Below are 24,190 nucleotides of genomic sequence, written 5' to 3' on the forward strand. Positions count from 1 at the left end.
GTGTGTGTGTGTGTGTGTGGGTGTGTGTGTGTGTGTGTGTGTGCGTGTGACAGTTTAAGTACCAGAGGAATTGTTTATTAAAAATTACATTTTAATCACACACTCTGTGTTCGTCAATCTACCTATCAGGTCTTAAAAAGAAGATGGCGTCGACGGGTGAACTACTGATGGTATTGTTTGTATAAAATGTCCTTTTTAATAAACAACCTGTACACTTACAAGATTATCAATCCCTCGTTTAATATGTTAAGACCCTTATTATACTACCAAAGAAGTGTCAGACTTCTAGCCTTTTAAGTGGTTTAAAATAGCGATTGAGTTTTTACCATAACACATGTCCCTATCATTCCAAATTTTTTAGCGTTTTGATAGAATCTGCAAAAATGCATCTATATGCGCTTTTTTGCTCCAAAACGAATGTTCCAACTCGTTATAATACCTAACATATCCAAAATCCATTTTACACCGGATTTGTCCTTTAAGTAATGTAAGTGTCAGGATGGGCAGACAGCTTCAATGGGACCAACTGTAGATTATGCCGGTTTGAAACTAAAACTGTGATTCTGAGGAAAGTTTAAATGATATCGAAATTCCGTTTAGATATTATTGAAGATACAAGTGTGTAGATTTGTTCATTTGTTTAACCGCAGATAAACGGTTGAAAATCGATTGAGTCACGTCTTAAAGTACCAGAGGAAATTGACTCCCATGTTAAAAAAATTTGGAAAAAGCTGAATAGTTTAAAAAGTTGAAAGAGTTGAAAGTGTTAAGAAATGCAGAAAAATATATGTATAATATATAATAGCCATCATGTCGTTAAAGAGCTGAACGTTTTAATAGTTGAATGGTTTCTTTCGCTGAAAGTATGGCGGAGGAGTTGAAGACCAAAAAACGGGGGGAAGAAGAATGAAAGTAAAGATTTAAAAATCTAGAGTGTCAATGCTACAGCATTCACACTAATAAAGATTTCAATATCTAGAGTGTGAATGCCACAGCATTCACACTAACAATAGTTGAGCGCTGTATGCAGCACTCATGTAATTAAAGACTGCGTCGGGTTCTTGGACGTCTCTGGTACTTCCACAACAAGTAAAGACTCGTAGTGGGGGTTATCTCGGCCAGATTCCAAGACGGGTTCGGGTTGCCGACGGCTAACCTGCACAATTTTGATGTAACGGGGGAAAGATTATGTAGATACTGTGTCGGACACGGGTGCTGGTCGGGTCGTACGCCTGAACAGCGCGGGTCTGTCGCGGGTTTTGCGATTGCGAGCAAGACTTCTCTGGTGCTGGAGATGTTATTCAGGAGCAGAGAAATAACTAAAACCGTCCACAGTGGATGATGTGCTTTTTTTGCACAGCAATATAAAGCACCACACCAAACACCAGATAGTGTTATTTCCGGCATTCAATCTAATGTTTCTAATTTTCCTTCGGTTGCGGGGCGGGCGTTGGTATCAATTTATAGAGGGACTGTTCGGGTGCGGAATGTAATTCTCGGGTACGGGCGGGTGCGGGTTTGCAATAAAAGTGACTCTCTGAAGTATAGAATGATCTGCAACTTCAGATTGATGTGGAACTGCGAACCTTGACATGGAGGAGAAAGGGATTGTTGCCCGCTATTGTCTCCCGCCGAAGCCCCGCTGCCGCAAGGCACCTCCACCTCGGCAGTGGGCAGTGGACAGCAGGCAGCACCGAGGCACCACCGCAACTTGGCGGTGGTGCCTCGGCGCGGGCAGTTGGGCTCCGGCGGAAGACAACAATCCCTTTCTCCTCCATGTCACGGTTCAGTCTACTACAGATTGATGTTGAAGTGAAAGAACCAGAGACGTCAAAGAACCCGACGCAGTCGTTTGAGATGATATTATGAATAAACGACTGCATCGGGTTCTCGACGTCTCTGATCCTCCCACATCAATCTGAAGTTGCAGTTGAATCTTGGGGAAGAAAAAACTTTTTATTATATTATAATAGCGATTTTATAATGCTAGAACGCCGGTTCTGTATCGGTGAAGTTTTCCTTGAAATCGAATATTTCCATCCTAATTATGTTTTCTTCCAAACTATATTTATCAGTGGTGGGTAGAGTACTGAAAATCTATAATCAAGTAAAAGTAAAATTACCTCCTTCAAAATCTACTTTAGTAAAAGTAAATATTCCAATTTGAAAACCTACTTGAGTAAGAGTAAAAAAGTACTTTGTTTTAAAGTTACTCAAATTACAAGTTACTTTACATTTTTGTATTGGAGTGCTTGGATCAGTGAAAAAGACATAACGTGTTAGAATCAGCGTGCGGTGCCCCTTCATTTTGGTGTGGCAGAAACTACTGGCGTATGACCACATCCACAATTTATATATATTTTTTACATATATATTTTGAGCTACATTAAAACATGTTAACTAAACTAATTGTGAGTAAGAAATAAACGAATAGCCTAATGTTACTGCACGCTTTTGAAGTGCCATCCGCAACACTCGTCATATGATGTCCCTTATAGGGAAGTTATTTCTTCCATATTTTATTTTAACAACAGGCTTAGCGAGTGCATTGCAAATACATGAAAAGTAGAAACACAAGTCATCAATCAAGCAGATCTTCGATTTGGAACTTGGCCCGACGATGTGTGCAAATCTCTTAATAACAACACTTTTGAAATCAGATATTTCTCAATAACAGCTGTTTAAATCAGGTATGAAATCAGGTATGCAATTTGAATACCTGCTGAAATAAATAAATAAATAGTCTTCAATGCTGAAAGATACAGGCGGAGTAATTCGATTTTAAACAACAACAGTCCTAGAATATGACCATGGGGCAGACTACTTTACGACCATATGGGCGTCGTATAGCGCTGATTGCAATTCTTATTGCAGCATGCAGGGTTATGCGAGAAACATACGGAGGGACGCGGTCGTTGAGCTCCGCCGACCCACATTGCATGACTCGTTAAACTCAACTATAATCGCCACCATCAATTTGATATCAACAGACCAAAAATAGTCGGAAAGCCTACAGAAATTATAGATAGTTAATGTGACAATCACATTATTAAAAATAAACTTGGAGCAATGATTTACTGAGGAACTATTTTTTTTGGGAGCATGCTTTTGCAGGGAGTTCGCCGCCCCACCTGCCCATATGGACGGCACGCGGCTGGTTAGAATGTGTGAGTGAGTGAGGGAGAGAAAGAGATGCACTCCTAAAACATTTCTTCACAAGTTGTACAACAAAAGCAATATGTAAAACAAAAAATGTAATTTAATTTCAAACAAATTTGCATTAAGCTCTGTGCATGTGACAAAAGGCAAGAGCTTTGTAGGAACACAACAAATTAAACACAAACGAGACTGACTTGGTTGGCTGATTGGGCAATCAGATTTATCCAGCCTACGCACATAGCATGCACGCACACTCACAGAGCCAGACACGACAATGACGAACAAGTTTGTGAGTGGACTGCAGAATACAGTGTAACATAGTTTCTTTAGAATTATATAAACTATAGCCTACGTGGACCGTAACTCCGCACCCCCTGGCGAAAATATCTTCCTGCGCGTCTGCATCCATGCGTTTCTAGTCCTCAGTCCCAACGTAACGGTCGACTCACGTTGCAACCTAGGGAAAGCGCGTCGCTAACGTGTACGCTTGTATTACAGTCAACGAAGATAATGTTTTTATCAAAATACTCATTTTAATGAAAGCACAATGGAAAATGTAATTGAGTAAAGAGTAGAATTCTAAATCAAATATTTACTCGAGTAAGAGTAAAATTACAGACTTAAAAAAGGAACGTGAAAAGTACTCGTCACCCGGAAAATGTACTTTTTTATTTGCGTTACTTGTAATGCGTTACTACCCACCACTGATATTTATATACTAAATATCTCTATATCTTAATTACCTTTACATCCTATCTTTACATCCTTACTATCCTTACATTACAACTATCTTCAAATTCTAACTATCTTTACATCATAACTGCCTATACTCATCTCTCTCTACATCCCACATCCTAACTATTGTACTGAAGGACGTTCTAGGAATGCATTGTTTTGACTGTCTTGTGTGGGGGGAGGGACCTAAGGGAGGAGCAGGTTGCATTAATTAATTGGTCGCACCTGCTCACTGATGAGTGTGGAGGAGCAGGAACTTGGGAAAGGGGATAGAGAATGAAAGAAGAGCACAGTGCCGGTTGAGTTGATCTGGGAATTGCTGTGTTGTCGCTAACGCCGACAGTAGGGCCGAGATCGTTTATTGGCCTGTGGCATGTGCCACCGCGACCACTGACATACCATGGCATATGCCGTTCTGGAACGGTAACTGCCGTTCTGAAACGGTAACTGCCGTCGAGACCACTGACATACCATGGCATATGCCGTTCTGGAACGGTAACTGCCGTTCTGGAACGGTAACTGCCGTTCTGAAACGGTAACTACCGTTCTGAAACGGTAATGCCATGGCATATGCCTTTCTGGAACGGTAACTACCGTTCTGAAACGGTAACTGCCGTTCAGGTGGAACGGTAACTGCAGTTCCCAACAATGGTATGTGACACCAGCATAACTCCTCCGTATAATTTCAAGACAGGTATTGCCATAAATGTAAAGGTATATATTTGGTATTTATTGACACAATATCACAACATAACGCCGTAAATAAAGGGATTTACACGTTTCTCTCGTCCGTGCTGTTGTTATATTTCCGATCTGTTTGTTGTTGCTTTTGTAATGACAGATGCTTTTGAAAACAGCCGGACTTGCTCCGGTGACGGTAGTTATAGCCTAGCCTTCTAGGTGGCCATAGAGTCTATTGCTTTGTTCCAATATCCATACTATCCGCAGTCATTATACTTTATTTTAGTATGACTTCTTTTAGTAGGCCTACGTAGTGCGTTGCAATTAAGATCAGGGCGAAAGGAAGTGTAGTGAAAGGACCCGGATGGTATACTCAAACGGTCAAACCGATGAGTGTGGATTGATGTACACCTTTCGTGCTCCACGGCAGCGATCTAATAGCTACGTAGCTGAAGAGGCGGAGCCAGGCTGAGCCAACGTCGGCGCATGCCACTCATGGAAAATGGTAATTACCAGTTTCTACTGGCACCTACCGTTTTTATAAGAATGATTGAGTAGCTGTGAATCATGAGTGGTATGTGTGTATGAACGGGCAAATAACACAGGAAAGGAATATCTACTGGCAAACGGTAGGTGCCAGTAGAAACTGGTAATTACCATTTTCCATGAGTGGCATGCCATCGGAAAAACGGTAGGTGCCAGTAGAAACTGGTAATTACCATTTTCCATGAGTGGCATGCCATCGGAAAAACGGTAGGTGCCAGTAGAAACTGGTAATTACCATTTTCCATGAGTGGCATGCCAGCGGAAAAACGGTAGGTGCCAGTAGAAACTGGTAATTACCATTTTCCATGAGTGGCATGCCAGCGGAAAAACGGTAGGTGCCAGTAGAAACTGGAAATACCATTTTACATGAGTGGCATGCCAGCGGAAAAACGGTGGTTCCATTAGGAAATGGAACTTCCGATTAACATAATTGGCTTGCCAGCGGAAAAACTTTTGGCCTGTATGCCATGATACCACTGGATCATGTCGATATAGAAAGGTTTATGACACTGGATCAGGGTTAAATGATAGGAACCTATAGGCCTGCTTAAATTATTTGGTTAAACACCAATAACAACAAATGCCAAACTTAATATTTGGCCTATTGAATAGTTATGAGCTGAAGCAGTCATACAGTAGGCTTTATTATAGGCTACGCTACTAGAACATCTTGATAAAACACGAGTGGAAAAATGGATGACTGTCTAGCCATAGCCTACAGTGCCACCCCTAAAGGGACCTGGCTCTGGTGCACTAACCGGAAACTACGATCGCAACCGCAATAAACATCTCGCTTTGAACGGTGAACTCTTTACACATAGTAGTTATAAAGCTATTAAAACAACAAAATGACTCCATTAATGCAGGATACGTGGAAAATGCATGGACCTATTAAAGAAAATGCGCCGACGTTGGCTCAGCCTGGCTCCGCCTGGCTCCGCCTCTTCAGCTACGTAGCTAAGATCGCTGCCGTGGAGCACGAAAGGTGTACATCAATCCACACTCATCGGTTTGACCGTTTGAGTATACCATCCGGGTCCTTTCACTACACTTCCTTTCGCCCTGATCTTAATTGCAACGCACTACGTACTCAAACTATATAAAAAAAGAAGTCATACTAAAATAAATTATAATGACTGCGGATAGTATGGATATTGGAACAAAGCAATAGACTATAGCTCTATGGCCACCTAGAAGGCTAGGCTATAACTACCGTCACCGGAGCAAGTCCGGCTGTTTTCAAAAGCATCTGTCATTACAAAAGCAACAACAAACAGATCGGAAATATCATAACAACAGCACGGACGAGAGAAACGTGTAAATCCCTTTATTTACGGCGTTATGTTGTGATATTGTGTCAATAAATACCAAATATATATACCTTTACATTTATGGCAATACCTGTCTTGAAATTATACGGAGGAGTTATGCTGGTGTCACATACCATTGTTGGGAACTGCAGTTACCGTTCCACCTGAACGGCAGTTACCGTTTCAGAACGGTAGTTACCGTTCCAGAAAGGCATATGCCATGGCATTACCGTTTCAGAACGGTAGTTACCGTTTCAGAACGGTAGTTACCGTTTCAGAACGGCAGTTACCGTTCCAGAACGGCATATGCCATGGTATGTCAGTGGTCGCGACGGCAGTTACCGTTTCAGAACGGCAGTTACCGTTCCAGAACGGCATATGCCATGGTATGTCAGTGGTCGCGACGACAGTTACCGTTTCAGAACGGTAGTTACCGTTTCAGAACGGCAGTTACCGTTCCAGAACGGCATATGCCATGGTATGTCAGTGGTCGCGGTGGCACATGCCACAGGCCATTAAACGATCTCGGCGTCTCTCAACGCCGAGCTGCACTCAAGATTAGGGGTGGGTGCCGTTCGCATGCTATTAGGGCTGCCGGCGGTGAAGACAGCTCAGCGGGATAAATGTAGATAGGGCCGGGGAATATGAGTGCATAGGCGGTGCGACTTTCCAGCAAGGGGATCTCTGATTCCGCTCCATTCGGAGGCCTCACGAGTTCTGGACGGGCGTCTTCCTTATCCCTTTTGCCTACCTGCACCAACACTAGACCCCAGGGTAGGGTCTCGTATCCCGGGAGAGTTAAGTTCTATTTCATCCTTACTGACCGGTGCATTAAGCACTGGATTTATCCGTCTCGCGCATGCGCAGTTCGAGTACCTATACCAACAAGGTCACATGTGACCCTCGTGACACCGGATTGGCTATATAGCCCGGTGTCGACAGAGGATCTGTTCCTTTCATCTTCTCGCAAAGACGCATGTAGTAGTACCGCTTGCGGATAGCGTATTCACTTTTTGGAAAGGATCGCGCTCCAGACTGTGTGCAGCCTCGCGACCAAGGGTCGGAGCAACGGGTGAACTCGTCCTCCAGGGGCTGTTTGTCTGTACAGCGCTGAAAGGCTTCCTTTGAGTAGAAGCTTCCAAGTTTTGTTAGTAACACTTTTGTTGGAAGAATATATCTATATATATAATCGTTCAGTCACTTACCGGTGAAGGCAGCGCTCTCGCGTCCTCTCCCGGCAACACTGCTGGGATTATTTTCACTACCGGCTACATTGTACAGTTCGCTCCCTTCCAGTGCTTGTAGCTGCTACTTGATAGCTCCCTGATAGAAACAGCTCGGCTGTGTTCTGGGTTACCAAATTTGTTTGGTAACACTTTTGTTTAAAATAAAAAAAAATAAAAAAATAATAATAAAATTCCGGTCAGTCACTTACCGGTGAAGGCAGCGTTCTCGCGTCCTCTCCCTGTAACACTGTTGCGTATTTCTTTCGGTCACTTACCGGTGAAGGCAGCGCTCTCGCGCCCTCTCCCTGTAACACTGTTAGGGTTTACTTTTCAGTCACTTACCGGTGAAGGCAGCGCTCTCGTGCCCTCTCCCTGTAACACTTGTGTGTTTCTTTTCAGTCACTTGCTGGTGAAGACTGCGCTCTCGCGTCCTCTCCCGGTAACACTTTCTTGGCTTTTCTTGAGTTAGTAGCTCACTGGTGAAGGCAGTGCTCCCTCTCCCAGTGTTCTGCTGATGGCTCATGTGTGTGGCGCCTGTGTGGCCCTCCTTGAGCCTGACGATGGCCATGATCGCTGCCCCTCTTGCCTCGGCTTCGAGCATTTGAGGGAGGGCCTTACCGAGAGGGCCTGTATGAACTGCGGCTCCATGCCCTTGGCACTCAGGCTGGCTAGGCTCGCAGCGGTGGAACATCCGGCAGCCGTCGACCTTCCATCAATGGCGCCACTTCCTCCAGCTCAGCCCGGCCGTTCTTGGCGTCGGGGTAGAGCAGGGCCTCCCCCCAGGAAAAGGGCTAGGGACGAGCTAGCATCCAAGGTGGATTGCTTGTCGTCCGACATGGTGAGGATACAGGAACTCCTCCTGACCCTGCAACCTGGGGCAGGTGGCGCGGTGGCTGACATCCGGCCTGACCCTTCCTTGGGATCTGCCGGGCACGGACGATGTCCTGTTGCTGGCGGCATCGGCTAACCTCTTCAGTGAGGGTGTCACGGGGGAGGAAGCCTCAAACGCTTTTGGGGAGGCCTCCCGCTCCTCTGCTCAGAGCTCTGGGCACAGCACAGAGGGTAACCCCATCGGGGCCGTCATCCGTACGGCCCTGGCTCGCCTGGGGCTCGATGCTCCTCAGGCAGACTTGGCTGCGCCTTTTTCAGGCGCAGCCCTGCCACAGCCCCTTTCTCTGTCCCTCCTTCAGAGGAGTATTTAAAGGAGCTGCACGTCTGCTGGAAGGATGCCAAGGCTCTCCCCCGTCCTTCTTTCAATGCTCGGGCCTTGGCTGCCATGCGGGATCCAGCGCAGTATGGGTTGGGTCGCATGCCACCCGTTGAGCCCGCCATTGCCTCCCTCATTTTGACCCCCGATCAGGCCTTGCGGCCGGATGCCAGGTGTCCTCGGCCCCAGTGCAGGGTCACAGACGACCTGCTCTCGAAGGCCTATGACGCAGCAGCGCGTATGGGGCGGATTGGCAATTCCCTCTCCCACCTAATGCTGGCGCTCTCGACCTCGCTGCAACAAGCTGCAGTTGAGCCGTCTACGCAGGACCTGAGCGATGCGTCCCTACAGGCCTTTGCCCTCATTTCCAGGGAATTGGGGCGTGTTAAGTCCACCCTGGTCCAGACTCGCCGCCAGGTTTGGTTGGCTCAGTTGCCCCTGACGGAGGCATGCAGGAAGGCCCTCAGAGCCGTGCCAGTGGTACCGGGGGAGCTGTTTGGGTCAGCTGCTCTGGAGACGCTGGAGCGAGCTGCCCAAGCTAGGCAAACCAACCTGCAGCTGTCGGGTCTTCACAGGAGTGTGTCCGCTCCTGGCAGGCCTAGAGCCCCCCCGGCTGCCTCCTGGGGCCGCTACCAGCCACCACGCTCTTACCCAGCGAGAGATGAGGGCCTACGTAGGTCTCGGCGGCCCGCCCAGCAGCCCGCTGATAGCTTTCGCGCCCCCGCCCGCCCATCGCCCGTGCAGCCTCGGGCCGCGGAGCCTCACCGGTACCCCTCCAGAGCCGATAGAGGCCGGGGGGCCAGGCGCTAGGACCACGGGGCCGGTCGTTGGCTGTTTTTCCCAGCAGCAGATCAGTTACTGGGCTGCCTGTACTATAGACCCCTGGGTGGTTTCCACCTTAACCCGGGGGTACGAATTACAGTTCCGACGCCGGCCCCAGGCCTTCGGCCGGGTCAGGATGACAGTCGTCCGCGACCTGACGAAGGCCGCAGCTCTGGCCCAGGAGCTATCCGCCCTCCTGGCCAAGGGTGCGATCGAGCCAGTGGATCCTCAGTTACAACCCGGGGGGTTCTACTCGGTGTACTTTCTGGTAACCAAGAAAGACGGAGGATTCAGGCCCATTCTAGACCTAAGGGGCCTGAACACGTTTTTAAAAGTTTTATCATTCCACATGCTCACCTCGGCGGACACCCTGAGGGTAGTTGCCAGGGGGGAGTGGTTTACCACCATAGACATGAAGGACGCCTATTTTCATGTGCCGGTTGCGCCACGCCACAGGCGGTTCCTGAGGTTTGCCTATCGGGGCAGGCATTACCAATTCAGGGTACTTCCCTTCGGGCTTTCCCTCTCCCCGAGGGTTTTCACCAGGGTTGTGGCGGCAGCCCTCGCACCCCTGCAGACGCAGGGCATAAAGGTCCTGCCGTATCTGGACGACTGGCTGGTCTGTGTGCCCTCCAGGTCCCAGGTGGCCCAGGACACGGCCCGCCTGCTGTCGCACGTCGCCCGGCTGGGCTTGACGGTGAACCAATCAAAGAGTTGCCTGGACCCTTCCCAACGGGTTACCTATCTGGGGTTGGTCCTGGACTCTGTCGCCATGAAGGCCTACCTTTCACCTCGACGGGTGAACGACATCCTCCGCCTCCTTCCCCTCTTCAGAGCCGGCAGGAGCCTGCTTTTTATTCAGTTTCTTCAGCTTTTGGGCAAGCTGGCAGCTGCTTCAGCTGTGGTGCCTCTGGGCTTACTGTCCCTGCGCCCACTCCAAATGTGGCTGAACAGCCTGCACCTAGATGCCAAGTGGCACAGGCAGAGGAGGGTCAAGGTGACCCTGCAGTGTCTTGTCTCTCTGGCTCCATGGAGAAAGAGAGCGTATCTGGAGGCAGGCATGCCCATGGGCGCAATTCCGGCACGCCGGGAGTTGGTGACAACCGACGCCTGCCTCTCGGGATGGGGCGCAGTGTGGCAGGGCAGGACTGCGCAGGGACGGTGGTCTGGCCGGGACGTGGCACAACATATCAATGTGCTGGAACTCCGGGCTGTGCAGCTGGCACTAGCCAGCTTTCTGCCCCATTTGACGGGCCGGCATGTCCTGGTCCGGTCGGACAACATGGCCAGGGCAGCTCCGGGTATCCCAGAGCCTGCGGACTTGGGCTTCTCCCCGTCTGGCCAGCCTACGGGCAGTCTATTTGCCGGGGGCCCAGAATCGGGCGGCAGACTTCCTCTCCCGACGGAAGCCTCCACCGGGGGAATGGCGGCTTCACCCCGAGGTGGTGGAGTCAATGTGGGGCCTCTTCGGCAGGGCAGAGGTGGACCTCTTTGCCTCGGAGGAGTCGGCGCATTGCCCCCTCTGGTTCTCCTGGGCAGAAGCGTCCAGCCCTTTAGGGCAGGACGCGCTGGCGCACGATTGGCGGGACAGGCCTCTTTATGCATACCCACCATTTTCTCTGGTTCTGCCGACACTCCAGAGGGTCCTTTTGCAGATATAGGCCTACAGACACCTGCTAAGTAGTTCCAGTCAGTGTTTAGATTCTCTGCCCGAGCCCGACCCGACCCGCGGGCCAGGTCGGGCCGATATTTCCCACCACTATCCTCGGGCCGGGCCTTTGATCGAGCGTTTTTATTTTTATTTTATCATTGGTTTATTGGCCTAATCTGAGGAGAATTAAAAAAAAAATTTGGGTTGAAATCGGGCTTGGGCTCATAATTACAGTTAATCTGTCGGGGCGGGCCGGGCTCGGACAGAACGTGTACGGGCTCGGGCTTGATTTTCTTTATTAATCGAATGGGAAAGGCCTATTTTAGGACCGAATCACCGTTAAACTAGTTTCTAATAACATTTCTAGCGAGAAATATTCATTTTACTTGCATAATCTTTAGTCAGTGATTACGTCTGATCTTTAGTTTTATAGTTATTAGGAAGATTTTATCGGCTCGCTCGCATGTTTCAACGACGTCAGGTTGCTAGGGACGCTGCTTTCGCTAAAGCAGCTCACGTGTTTCCTGCGTTTGTGTTATTAAACCGTTACTGTTTCTAACAATGATATCATCTTGTTAGAAACACGTATATCTGAGAGCCAACCCAGTCACCAAAAGCATACGTTGACAGTGTACGTTTTCGTGAACACTGGATTACGTCGCATTTCAACATAAAATAGCGTGATATACACACACACACACACACACACACACACACACACACACACACACACACACACACACACACACACATACACACACACACAATAGATTTCCATGCTAAAACAATAGCAAAAGATTTTCCCTCAATTATTATTACTTTCAAAACGTTGGCCAAAGTGGAATATCTTTTTTATTTGGGCTGCTTCTAGGACATTTTGGGTGGATTTGAACGGTATGTGGGCAGGACGTTTTTTGCAGTACATGGCAACCCTGCGCTGTGGCCCGAGGTGCTGAAATGCTCCGGAACAGATCTGGATCCACTATGGCCAAAATACTTGTATGCCCCCCCCCCCCCCCCCCTTAAATAAATACTATGGGAGAATAAAGAATAAATTCATGCATTATCATTCAACTTGAACATGTGTTTTTACAGTATAGCGTGGTGGAGGGATGACGTACGTTGGCCAACCCGGAAGTGAGCGTCGCCCTGGTTTCCCTTGACAAAAAGCCAACGGGTTTATCCATTGGATTTTGGATTATTGCAGAAAAATTAGCATCTTTGAAGCACCTCCTCAAAAACTGAAAATAAATAAAAATATCTGTGCTCCAAAGAACGAAATGTAAACTAATGCATTCTGAATGGGAGTGTTTCTCAGATTTTTCCATGCTACACAGAACGAAATGTAAACCCATGCAAATAAAGACTTCATGTTCATAATAATTTAAATATCAGTAATCTCCTGAGTGTGTAGGGTGGTATTCTATTTTTTTCAACGGGGCTGCATCCAGTCACTTGACCGTCATGGTTGCTATGGTGGTTGCTATCGACCGCCCCCTCTCTCCTTACATGGTTCTAAAAAACACGCGGCAAAGGAGCTGCCGTCAATTGTGTTGTTTTTGTCGTAAACTAGGGTCCGATGGTTAAAAAATAGACAGATACTCCAAGGTATCCTTAAAAGGCAGCTTGGATGTTTTTATTTTCTGCAGTTTAGACTTCTTCTATAACCTATTTTTGAAAGCAAAACACCAAGCTCATTGATTTAACGAGGCAGGGTTATTTGAAACAATTTATTGAATAAATATTTATGAGAGGTCATTCCTTCTCCTGAGTTTGCTTCCTAGTTATGTCTAGTGTACAACCCTACTGTCCACAAGCATCAACCCCCCCTCCCCATATGGATTTGGAGAATTGTTGCCACGTCCCAGTGGTGGAGGTATCATATGAAAGAGGGCATTCAATTAAACAACAATGATCAATTAGGAGGCCGAAGCCCTAAAGGAAGTGATGCAATAGGTGACTGAGTCGACAACATTTAAGTAAGCTGGGGTCTCTTATATATCAAAGGGGGTCTCAAAGGGGGTCAACCTGTGGCTCCAGCCCTCCAGGAAATGACTCGGCAAGTGCTGAGTCATTTCTTCCCAGACCTACACCCTAGTTCTTCCCAGAAGTACACAGCCATCCAACATGCATATCTGAGAATCAGGCCTCTCTTTAATAATGCCAAAAAGTTATGAGAGAAATACACATTAACTTTTTTTGTCTCATAAGCGGCGTGGTGCCGGTTCCTTTTGACCTTTTGACCCCAGACTTCGGGGGGAATAGCTGAATCAATTCATTAGTCAATCAGAAGTATGTAAATATCTTCCCGGTGGCGTAAGAGGGCGAACAAGGTGTCCTTCAACATCTACGCTTCCAGGCGATTGCAACGGTGCCGTACATGAGCATATTCGAACATGTTTAATGGTAGTAATTAGCTGTCAAAATTGGAGGCCTTAATCTATAATGAGCAGCTATTGATTTGCTTCCCGACAGAAATTTGTGACAAATGACTTGTTATTCAGCATCTACATGTTGAGCTGAGTCCAATGACACCAAGCATGACACTCTAGCAAATGGTAACATGTATTTTACATGGTACACCTAGGACATGATCTCGGTGTGGCAGGAGGGCGAGCTTGATCTCATTGGGCAGCTTAAAGTGTAGATGCTAAATAACATGTAACTTGTCAAAAATCTCCATCGGGAAGCAAATCTATAGCTGGTCATTATTGATAAAGGCCTCCAAAATCGACAGCTAAGTACTACCCCGAAACATATTCAAATATGATCATGTGTGGCACTGTTGCAATCGCCTCGAAACGTAGATGTCAAAGGACACTTTGTTTGCCCCGTTACGCCACCGGGAAGATATTTTCATACTTCTAATGGATTGATTCATATTTTAAGGAAACACTGCGAGAGAACACTTAGAGAAACTTTTTTTCTCTAAGGGCTAGAACTCCAAATCTCGGATATGTCGTTCTCGGGGCCCCGGAAAATGTGTGTAAACATTTTAGTATCCCTAGCTATCTCGAAAAGGCCGGAAAAGGGGCGTGACCTCCAACAGTACAGTAAATGTACATAAGACAGAGGTTAGTTTCTAGTCCCCATTTTTTGTGGGATGAATGTGTACATTTGTGGCTTAGGGTGTGTAGACACAGCTGGTCTGTGGCCACGTTTCTGCAGTATGGGTTCAAAAGGTCAAAAGGAGCCGGCACCACGCCGCTTATGAGATAACAGAAGTTAATGTGTATTTCTCTCATAACTTTTTGTCACTATTAAAGAGAGACCTGATTCTAAGATATGCATGTTGGATGGCTAGGGTGTAGGTCAGGGAAGAACTTCAGGCCAAAATCATGCAAGCGAGGCGCTGGGTGCCGGTGCAACGAGATGGAGCACTTGCTGAGTCATTTCCTGTAGGGCTGGAGCCACAGGTTGAAGCGTATGCGTCCTTTGAGACCCCCTTTGATCTATAAGAGACCCCAGCTTACTTAAATGTTGTCGACTCAGTAACCTATTGCATCACTTCCTTTAGGGCTTTGGCCTCCTAATTGATCATTGTAGTATAATAGAATGCCCTCTTTCATATGATACCTCCACCACTGGGACGTGGCAACAATTCTCCAAATCCATATGGGGAGGGGGGGGTGATGCTTGTGGACAGTAGGGTTGTACACTAGACATAAATAGGAAGCAAACTCAGGAGAAGGAATGACCTCTCATAAATATTTATTCAATAAATTGCTTCAAATAACCCTGCCTCGTTAAATCAATGAGCTTGGTGTTTTGCTTTCAAAAATAGGTTATAGAAAAAGTCTAAACTGCAGAAAATAAAGACATCCAAGCTGCCTTTTAAGGATACCTTGGAGTATCTGTCTATTTTTTAACCATCGGACCCTAGTTTACGACAAAAACAACACAATTGACGGCAGCTCCTTTGCCGCGTGGTTTATAGAACCATGTAAGGAGAGAGGGGGTGGTCGATAGCAACCACCATAGCAACCATGACGGTCAAGTGACTGGATGCAGCCCCGTTGAAAAAAATAGAATACCACCCTACACACTCAGGAGATTACTGATATTTAAATTATTATGAACATGAAGTCTTTATTTGCATGGTTTACATTTCGTTCTGTGTAGCATGGAAAAATCAGAGAAACACTCCCATTCAGAATGCATTAGTTTACATTTCGTTCTTTGGAGCACAGATATTTTTATTTATTTTCAGTTTTTGAGGAGGTGCTTCAAAGATGCAAATTTTTCTGCAATAATCCAAAATCCAATGGATAAACCCGTTGGCTTTTTGTCAAGGGAAACCAGGGCGACGCTCACTTCCGGGTTGGCCAACATACGTCATCCCTCCACCACGCTATACTGTAAAAACACATGTTCAAGTTGAATGATAATGCATGAATTTATTCTTTATTCTGCCATAGTATTTATTTAAGGGGGGGGGGGGGGGGGGGGGGCATACAAGTATTTTGGCCATCGTGGATCCAGATCTGTTCCGGAGCATTTCAGCACCTCGGGCCACAGTGCAGGGTTGCCATGTCCTGCAAAAAACGTCCTGCCCACATACCGTTCAAATCCACCCAAAATGTCCTAGAAGCAGCCCAAATAAAAAAAGATATTCCACTTTGGCCAACGTTTTGAATATAATAATAATTGAGGGAATATCTTTTGCTGTTGTTTTAGCAGCGAAATGCATTGTGTGTGTGTGTGTGTGTGTGTGTGTGTGTGTGTGTGTGTGTGTGTGTGTGTGTGTGTGTGTGTGTGTGTGTGTGTGTGTGTGTATAACACGCTATTTTATGTTGAAATGCGACGTAATCCAGTGTTCACGAAAACGTACACTGTCAACGTATGCTTTTGGCGACTGGGTTGGCTCTCAGATATACGTGTTTCTAACAAGAAGATATCATTGTTAGAAACAGTAACGGTTTAATAACACAAACGCAGGAAACACGTGAGCTGCTTTAGCGAAAGCAGCGTCCCTAGCAACCTGACGTCGTTGAAACATGCGAGCGAGCCGATAAAATCTTCCTAATAACTATAAAACTAAAGATCAGACGTAATCACTGACTAAAGATTATGCAAGTAAAATGTATATTTCTCGCGAGAAATGTTATTAGAAACAAGTTTAACGGTGATTCGGTCCTAAAATAGGCCTATTGCATTTCCCATTCGATTAATAAAGAAAATCAAGCCCGAGCCCGTGCACGTTCTGTCCGAGCCCTGCCCGCCCCGACAGATTAACTGTAATTATGAGCCCAAGCCCGATTTCAACCCAACATTTTTTTTAATTCTCCTCAGATAAGGCCAATAAACCAATGATAAAATAAAAATAAAAACGCTTGATCAAAGGCCCGGCCCGAGGATAGTGGTGGGAAATATCGGCCCGACCTGGCCCGCGGGTCGGGTCGGGTCGGGCTCGGGCAGAGAATCTAAACACTGCCTGGAACTACTTAGCAAGTGTCTGTAGGCCTACATCAGGAGTTAATACACACCCTGCAGCCAATCAGAATACGAGTATTCCCCCAGACTGTGGTATAAACAATATTATTCACGAGTTATAATCAACCCCTACACATCAATATTAATTAAATACGGTATGATTTCTAGATGTCATGGCAACGTCCGCTCGCGACGCTGGACTTGCGAGGCATCGACGCGGACTTCCATTCACATAGCCAAAAACAAGACAATAGATCTATGGCTAGATCAAAACATCAAGACATACAATTCTAAAAAGAACAGATGAAGCAGCTACCCTTTTTTCCTTTGCGGTTTGCCTACAGAGCAGCGCACCTGCATTTAATATATCCGTGAATTGTCACAATTTCTCAGAATCAAAGATGAAAGTAGAAACGGGTGGCCTAAAGCTGTCATATTGTTCACAGACAAGTTTAAGTAGAAACCGGTGGCCAAAAGCTGTCATATTGTTAGTTATCACAGACAATTTTTAACAATAAATGTTCTGTACGGAGCTCCTTAAGGGACATTAGGGAGAACGCTCCCGGACAGAACCTTAGTTTGGAGGTCGTGCTTAGTGACATGACAAATACTTCCAATTGAATTACATGGGTTTGAAATTTGTGCTTTTTGACACGAAATTTTTTAAAAAACTTGTCCCTGATCACGTTTCAATAGATTAAATAACGTGACAGTGTCACGTATTTTCGTGAGACCGGGTTGGAACCTGACCCAGTCTGACATGTTTGGTGACTGCCTGAATTACATTAAAAATGTTTTATTGTTTCTACCTGTGTGGTGCTTCCTGGGTTGTAGATCATATCCCTCAAGCCGCTAACATTCTGACCTCACATGCTAGGTTTATTACACTATCTTTACATCCAAAATATCTTCACAGCCTATGTTTCATTGCTAACTTTCTTCCGATCCTAACTAGATTTACATCCTTACAATATTTACAGCCTAACTATGTTTACATCCTAATTATTTTTACAGCCTGACTATCTTTACATCCTTATCATCTTTACAGCTTAAGTTTCTTCCAATCCTAACAATCTTTACATCCTAATTATCTGCACAGCTTGACCATCTTTAGATCCTATATTCATATCCTAGCTAACTTGACATCCTTACTATCTTTACATCCTAATTATCTTAAAACCTTATCTACCTTTACAGCCTGTTTGTCTTTAGATGTAAAATTTAGTAACTATCTTTTTATCCTAACTATCTTTACATCCTTAGTATATGTACGCCTTAACTATCTTTACATCCTAATTATCTCATTATCTAATTATCTTTAAATCAAAACTTTATTTATACATTTCCTCCAGAAACCAAAGTGCTGTTACAGACATCTTTTTGAGCCCTTTTAATAAGTACATCTGATATTGATTCACGGTGGCATATTATCTTAGAACCTCAATACAACGACACATTAATTCAAGGTTTATATTGTAATATCGAGGGAATCTGTGAAACACACACCAAAAAAAAGTGTATTTGGAATTGTGGGAAATATGAAATCCATGTCATAAAAAAACACACATCATACACTACTATGCAATAACCTTCTTGCCACGCAGATGTTTAGAGCTGTGCTGTATGTCTATCAGAAGAATGTTCACTGGTTTCCTTTGGGTCATGTGTAATCAACTGATTTACCCAAAGGAACCCAGAGAAGTCGTTTTGGTTCGGCTCCAATATACTCAGGGTTGTTCTAGTTTGAAACACTGGTTTGAATGAGATTAGTTAAGGTCGAGTTGGTTTGTTTCAGGTAGAGTTATTTGGGCTAAATCAGGGTTAGTTTTGTCCAGGTAGAGTTGGTTTCAATAAGGTAGGGTTAGTTTTGGATAAGGCAGGGATGTTTGTCAGGATTGGTTTAGTTCTAACCCTAACCTCGTGTCACGGTTTTTGAGTCATCATTTTGGAACAACAACAACAAAAATTATAACAAGACTTTAAATAACATTATCAAATGTGTAAAAACCAAGTAAAGAGAAAAATTAGGTGATAATCCTGCTTCCTTTAAGCATAGTAAATATTTAAAAAAAATTGCTTGTGTCCACATAAAACAAAAACGTATAAAAAATAAAAAATATTTTAAATCAGAATTAAAGTGCAATCTGAGGCATTATTCCTTCTTTTTTTTTTAACATGGATAGTAAATAATAAAAAAGAAAAACCTGTGTCCAAAGGAAGCACACCAGACCTGGATTTACAACTTTAAATTCAGGATGTCTGCATTGACTGGGGAGAGTTTAGAGTCTACTCTCTCCCCAGGCAATACTTTTTCATCAAGTATCGTAGCGAAATATAGTTTCTGTTGTGTTTTATTTGGCATTTTATAAATCCATTGATTTCTGTTTGAAGACTCATTGCTCTTTGACCGGAAACGGAAAGAGGGGCTGGTTGTCGTCCTTTCGATCGGTTCTACTGTTGATGCAGAGAACCGAGTGAAAAGACTACAACCAAACAACAAAGGCCCATTTCCGCTTCCGGTCCGGTTTCCGTTTCAATGGGATTTACAAAATTCTAAATAAAACGCAACAGAAACTGTATTTCGCTACGATACTTGATTAGGAACATCAACGAACAACACTAACCACTCGGTGAGTTGCACATTTCTGACAACGAACGTTTTGTTTTAATGACAGGTTTGTGAATGCCCAAGCCAGCCATTCTTAAGCGGGCAGAGGCGATTCGAAATGAGCCAAATTCCCGAGACAGGACCAATAGTCAACATTTCGGTGTGTCAACCACTATATTTCATCCTAGACAAATCAGAAAGGGCGCTCAATGTGCTAAATACCGGAATTGTCCTTTAAACATGCGCCGATCACATGAACGCAGAACTTTTTTTTATTTTTTATCAGCTGATCTGCGGATCACTTGCTTGCCGAACCGTGAGGGTCGATCCGTTGCACCACTAGTTGTGTTAAAGTGAGCGTGTCAGTAGGTTATTTTAGGTTGGTTTGGATTTGGTTTAAATTGTTCCATTTTGCAAGAGTTCAGTACCTCTGGTAACCAAGCCTCTGGTAGCAAACCAAACCTCTGGTATCAAACCTAATGTTGTCAGAGGACAGCAGTCCATCTGCGATCACAGGCTGGGTCAGACGTCGGTGCTGAAGCTGTGAGGGAGCGAGTGGGTGGGGCAGCTGGAGTGCCAGAAGCCCAGTTTGTTGTGGAAGGCATCCAGGTGAAAGGGTGGCTCTGGCTCCCCCTGCTGGACGCTTTGGTAGAGCACATCCCCGCGGGCCCCGTTGCACAGGTGCTCTGAATGCTGGAGGTGGAAGGGCAGCGCCCGGTGAGTGCACGACGGGCAGAAGCCGCGCGGGTGCTGCCTCCTCCGAGGGGGGGGCGGTGGTGGAGGGGGTGGGGGAAAAAGGGGGGAGGGGCTGGCAGGGCCGTCGGGCTCGGTAAGGAACGTAGGGGGGTAGATGTCTGAATCTGTGCAGTCGCTGTAATGGTCCTGGATGGGTGGGGTCGGGGGTGGAGGCAGGGCCAAGGGGCGAGGCGGATACATGTCCACCAGCCTTTGCTCCTCCCCTTCCTCCTCCTCCTCCTCCTCCTCTTCCTCCTCCTTCTCTGACTCCCCCCCCTTGCCGCAGTAATACTGGATTATAGTAAATATTATTAATTTAAGACAGGTTGAAAACAACAGGTCTTCAACACAGACAAGGAAGTGCATAGACAACCTTTGAGCCTAAAGCAGCCAGTCTACAAGTCGAGCTGGTCTACAGGAAGGCTAATGGGTTAGCCAATGTAGCAGCATTTGCAAAACCTGGTTATGTGGCTCGTGTGGCTTTACTGGCAACATGCAAGTTATCTGTGATGGTTCTTCTCATGTGAAAACATACCTGCAGTCTACATAAACATATGAAATAAGTGTTATCTAATGTGAAAACACACCTGACACTATATCTCTTTATAGTTCATTTGAGCTAGCTATATCTAATGCTCAACTGCAATATATATTATCAATTTTACACATCTTCAGCTTTTATTTAGACTTAAATACTTTTCATGCTTTTTTTTTTAATATACTTTCATGATTACTATTTTGATAAAACTTTATCATTTGTATTTGACTTGTTTATCTAACTCCCCTGTGCTGTTGAGCCTGGAACCCAATAATGTTATTGCCAGCAAAGACTGCTGCTGTCTGGTTATGCTTTGCATTGACAAATATAGAAAAAAAAGTAAGTGTAGTGTTATCGCATGTGAAAACACACCTGCAGTATATACCTTATAAAGTAAGAGTTATCTCATGTGAAAACACACCTGTAGTCTACATATACACAGCACAGCTACGATGGTAAGTAGGATGACTGCAGCCAGGATCCCTCCAGCGATGACCACTGTGCCAGCAGACATTCAAACACCTCCCCATCCACAGTCTGCAGGGGAGGAGGAGAAGAGAGAGAGGAGAGAGAGGAGGGGAGAGAAAGGCGGTAGAGAGGAGCAGGCAGAGTGGAGCAGAGAGGAGAGGGGGAGCTGACATGGGTATATGGGGCGGGGAAAGGATGAGGTTAGAGGGTTGATCATATTAAAATGTCATTCAAGATAACCCTTATTCAAGTGTAGTCGGCTTAGGTGTTTATGCAGCAAAAGTCAAAAAGATCATTAAATAACATAAAAGGACGGAAAAATATGTGTTGGTATCATTATTTTTTTTATTCACATTCACACACACACACACACACACACACACACACACACACACACACACACACATTCAGATCCATTTGTTATTGTTCTCTCCATGTTAACAAAGCTTCTCCTTGATAACAACTGTGTCCTAATCATTATTTAGAACATAACAGTTAAAACCATTTTCATTTGATCTACATTTTTTTCAATTCTCTGCATAGGCACATGATCCAGTGTATCTGCATAGATTAAAGCAGGAAAAAAACAAGAAGGTTACTCATGATAATTTAATTGATCAGTGCTTATCAGACTTTTCGTTTGGCTTTCTAATGGATTCATGACGTCATCAGCATCAATCAGCCCCAAGGACAGAACCATGACAACTATGCATTCAAAGATCATTGATGGTTTCGCCTATGTGCACTTATATATTTGCATACACATCTGTGCCCATAGTAAGTGAGGGTCGGTTTCTGATATGTGATCGAAGGCGACCCCCGAATACGTAAGATAAAATTGAGGACAACTTACCTTCCGTTAAATAAGTCTTCTCTTTCAGACACGTGACGTCCAGAAGCTTTAGCCTGGCAGACAGAAAACCCAACTCAGCTCTCACTTGTCAAAAGTCTGAACCTGACGGAATTCAGCTCCTGTCATTGTCCAACTCAGTTTATTTTCCACTTCAAATCCACTAAAGTTGTTTTGTTGTTCTTGATCATTCAACACATAATGCCTGTTCCTTGGTTCTCTGCCAAACAGTCTGAGGTCTCCTCTGTGTGACGGCAGAATAACGTACCACCACCTCTGCTGCTGAACTCACGGAGTGCGGCTCCGCGCTAACATCAAGGCTCCTCACCGGAGGACACTCAAAAGACGGGTAGAGGTGGCTGTGATTTCATATCCTCTGCAGAAAGAAGAGAAAGTCGAACAAAGGAAGAGATACAAAAAATAAAGATAAAGCAAAGAGACCGACAAACAGTATCTTATCCGTCCATCTCCCTCTCTCCTCTCCCACACAGGCCACAGTTTGCAGGCCAGCAGATAAAAATGGGTTTTTAATGGCTGAATTATTCAGGCCATAAAGGAGCAGAGATTTCAGAGTATTGTGCCGGACTTGCAATATTGATGAGAGGAGATGTGGAGAGTGAGGGTATGCATCATCCCTAACCCCACCTCAACCACCATGATCACCTCCACCCTGCATCCAGGAGGAACCCGGACCAAATAGATCTGCACTAGTCCAGCTGTCTGTGTTTGTGGCCTCTTATCCTGACACAGATCTTGGAACAGGTACTCGGGGTTAGGTGTTAGGCTATGGGGTAGGTCGTAAGGGCTTGGGTCCTCAGTTTTGGGGTTACGGTTGGTTTCAGGGTTAGGCTTCAGTGTTTGGGTTAGGGTTCAGTGTTAGTTAGGTTTTTGGTTAGATGTTAGGTCTAAGGGTAAGGGGTTAGGGTGTCAGGGTTAGGTGTTAGGGTGTCAGGGTTAGGTGTTAGGGTGTGAGGTGTTAGGGTGTCAGGGTTAGGTGTTAGGGTGTGAGGTGTTAGGGTGTCAGGGTGTGAGGTGTTAGGGTGTGAGGTGTTAGGGTGTCAGGGTTAGGTGTTAGGGTGTCAGTGGTTGGTGTAAGGGTGTGAGGTGTTAGGGTGTCAGGGTTAGGTGTTAGGGTGTGAGGTGTTAGGGTGTCAGGGTTAGGTGTTAGGGTGTGAGGTGTTAGGGTGTCAGGGTGTGAGGTGTTAGGGTGTGAGGTGTTAGGGTGTCAGGGTTAGGTGTTAGGGTGTCAGTGGTTGGTGTAAGGGTGTGAGGTGTTAGGGTGTCAGGGTTAGGTGTTAGGGTGTGAGGTGTTAGGGTGTCAGGGTTAGGTGTTAGGGTGTCAGTGGTTTGTGTAAGGGTGTCAGGTTTTTGGTTAGATGTTAGGTCTTAGGGTTAGGTGTAAGGTTTTAGTGTTTCAGGATTACAGGTGAAGTGTAAGGGTGTCAGGGTTAGGTGTTCGGTGTCAGGGTTAGGTGTTAGGGTGTCAGGGGTAGGTGTTAGGGTGTCAGGGGGAGGTGTTAGGGTGTTAGGTTTTTGGTTCGATGTTAGGTCTTAGGGTTCGGTGTTAAGGTTAGGTATCAGGGTAAGATGTTAGTTGTCAGGGTAAGGTGTTAGGCTTAGGTGTTTGGGTTTCAGGGATAGGTGTTAGGGTGTTAGGTGTACCAGTGACTCCTGGACCGGCCCAACCAGAGATGAAACCAGGCTGAAAGCTCCAAACAAAGGGAATATTGTGAAAATTCTTTATGAGATTTTCTCCAGCACATGTGAGCAAAAGCTGAGTAGTGCTGCAGAGATTAGGATGCATCTATCTTCTCACTCACAACTCTCTCGCCCTTTCAATGGCTTTCAATCTTTGAAAGCCTATTTTGATGCTGGTTGTTAATGTAGCAATGTAGTGATATAAAGCTGGGATCTGGGTCACATCTCTCTGAAATGTGACGTTAAATATGAATTGGAATCAGCAAATCGAAAAAACAACAAACCAGAGCCTGATCAGATGTTCTCTGGCCTGACTGCCATCCAAGGGGCTCAGGACTGTTTAGTCTGGGCGTCCAGAGGAACAGAGCTCTGCTTCAGGGCTAACCCATTTATACAGTCTTCAGCAGCTCAAAAAACCTGTGGTCTGAGGATGGTAGCTTTAGTTTGTATTAAAAGCGCTAACCCAAGCACCCCTGATACCTAAGGATACCTCAGACCTCTGTGTTTGTTCAGCGTATTGAGT

General features: G+C 45.5%; 2 protein-coding genes across 3 annotated transcripts in view; one reads left to right on the forward strand and one right to left on the reverse strand.

The window, feature by feature from the left end:
- Positions 1-24,190, forward strand: part of LOC132467223 (natterin-3-like) — a 153,645-nt gene that overhangs the window by 122,783 nt on the left and 6,672 nt on the right. The window lies entirely within an intron of this gene.
- On the reverse strand, positions 18,146-22,484 carry LOC132468275 (protein FAM163B). 2 transcript variants are annotated; one of them, XM_060066001.1, is made up of 3 exons: positions 21,973-22,484; positions 21,073-21,188; positions 18,146-20,404 (listed from the first exon to the last, which is right to left on the reverse strand). In XM_060066001.1, exons 2-3 carry the CDS (start codon positions 21,163-21,165, stop codon positions 19,901-19,903), a joined length of 597 nt encoding a protein of 198 aa, XP_059921984.1. In that variant the 5' UTR covers positions 21,166-21,188; positions 21,973-22,484; the 3' UTR covers positions 18,146-19,900. The 2 variants fall into 2 exon arrangements, with proteins under 2 accessions (XP_059921984.1, XP_059921983.1); XM_060066000.1 differs by having other exon boundaries at positions 21,073-21,285.

This window comes from Gadus macrocephalus, chromosome 11 (genome assembly GCF_031168955.1).
Source record: "Gadus macrocephalus chromosome 11, ASM3116895v1".
NCBI classification, from domain to species: domain Eukaryota; kingdom Metazoa; phylum Chordata; class Actinopteri; order Gadiformes; family Gadidae; genus Gadus; species Gadus macrocephalus.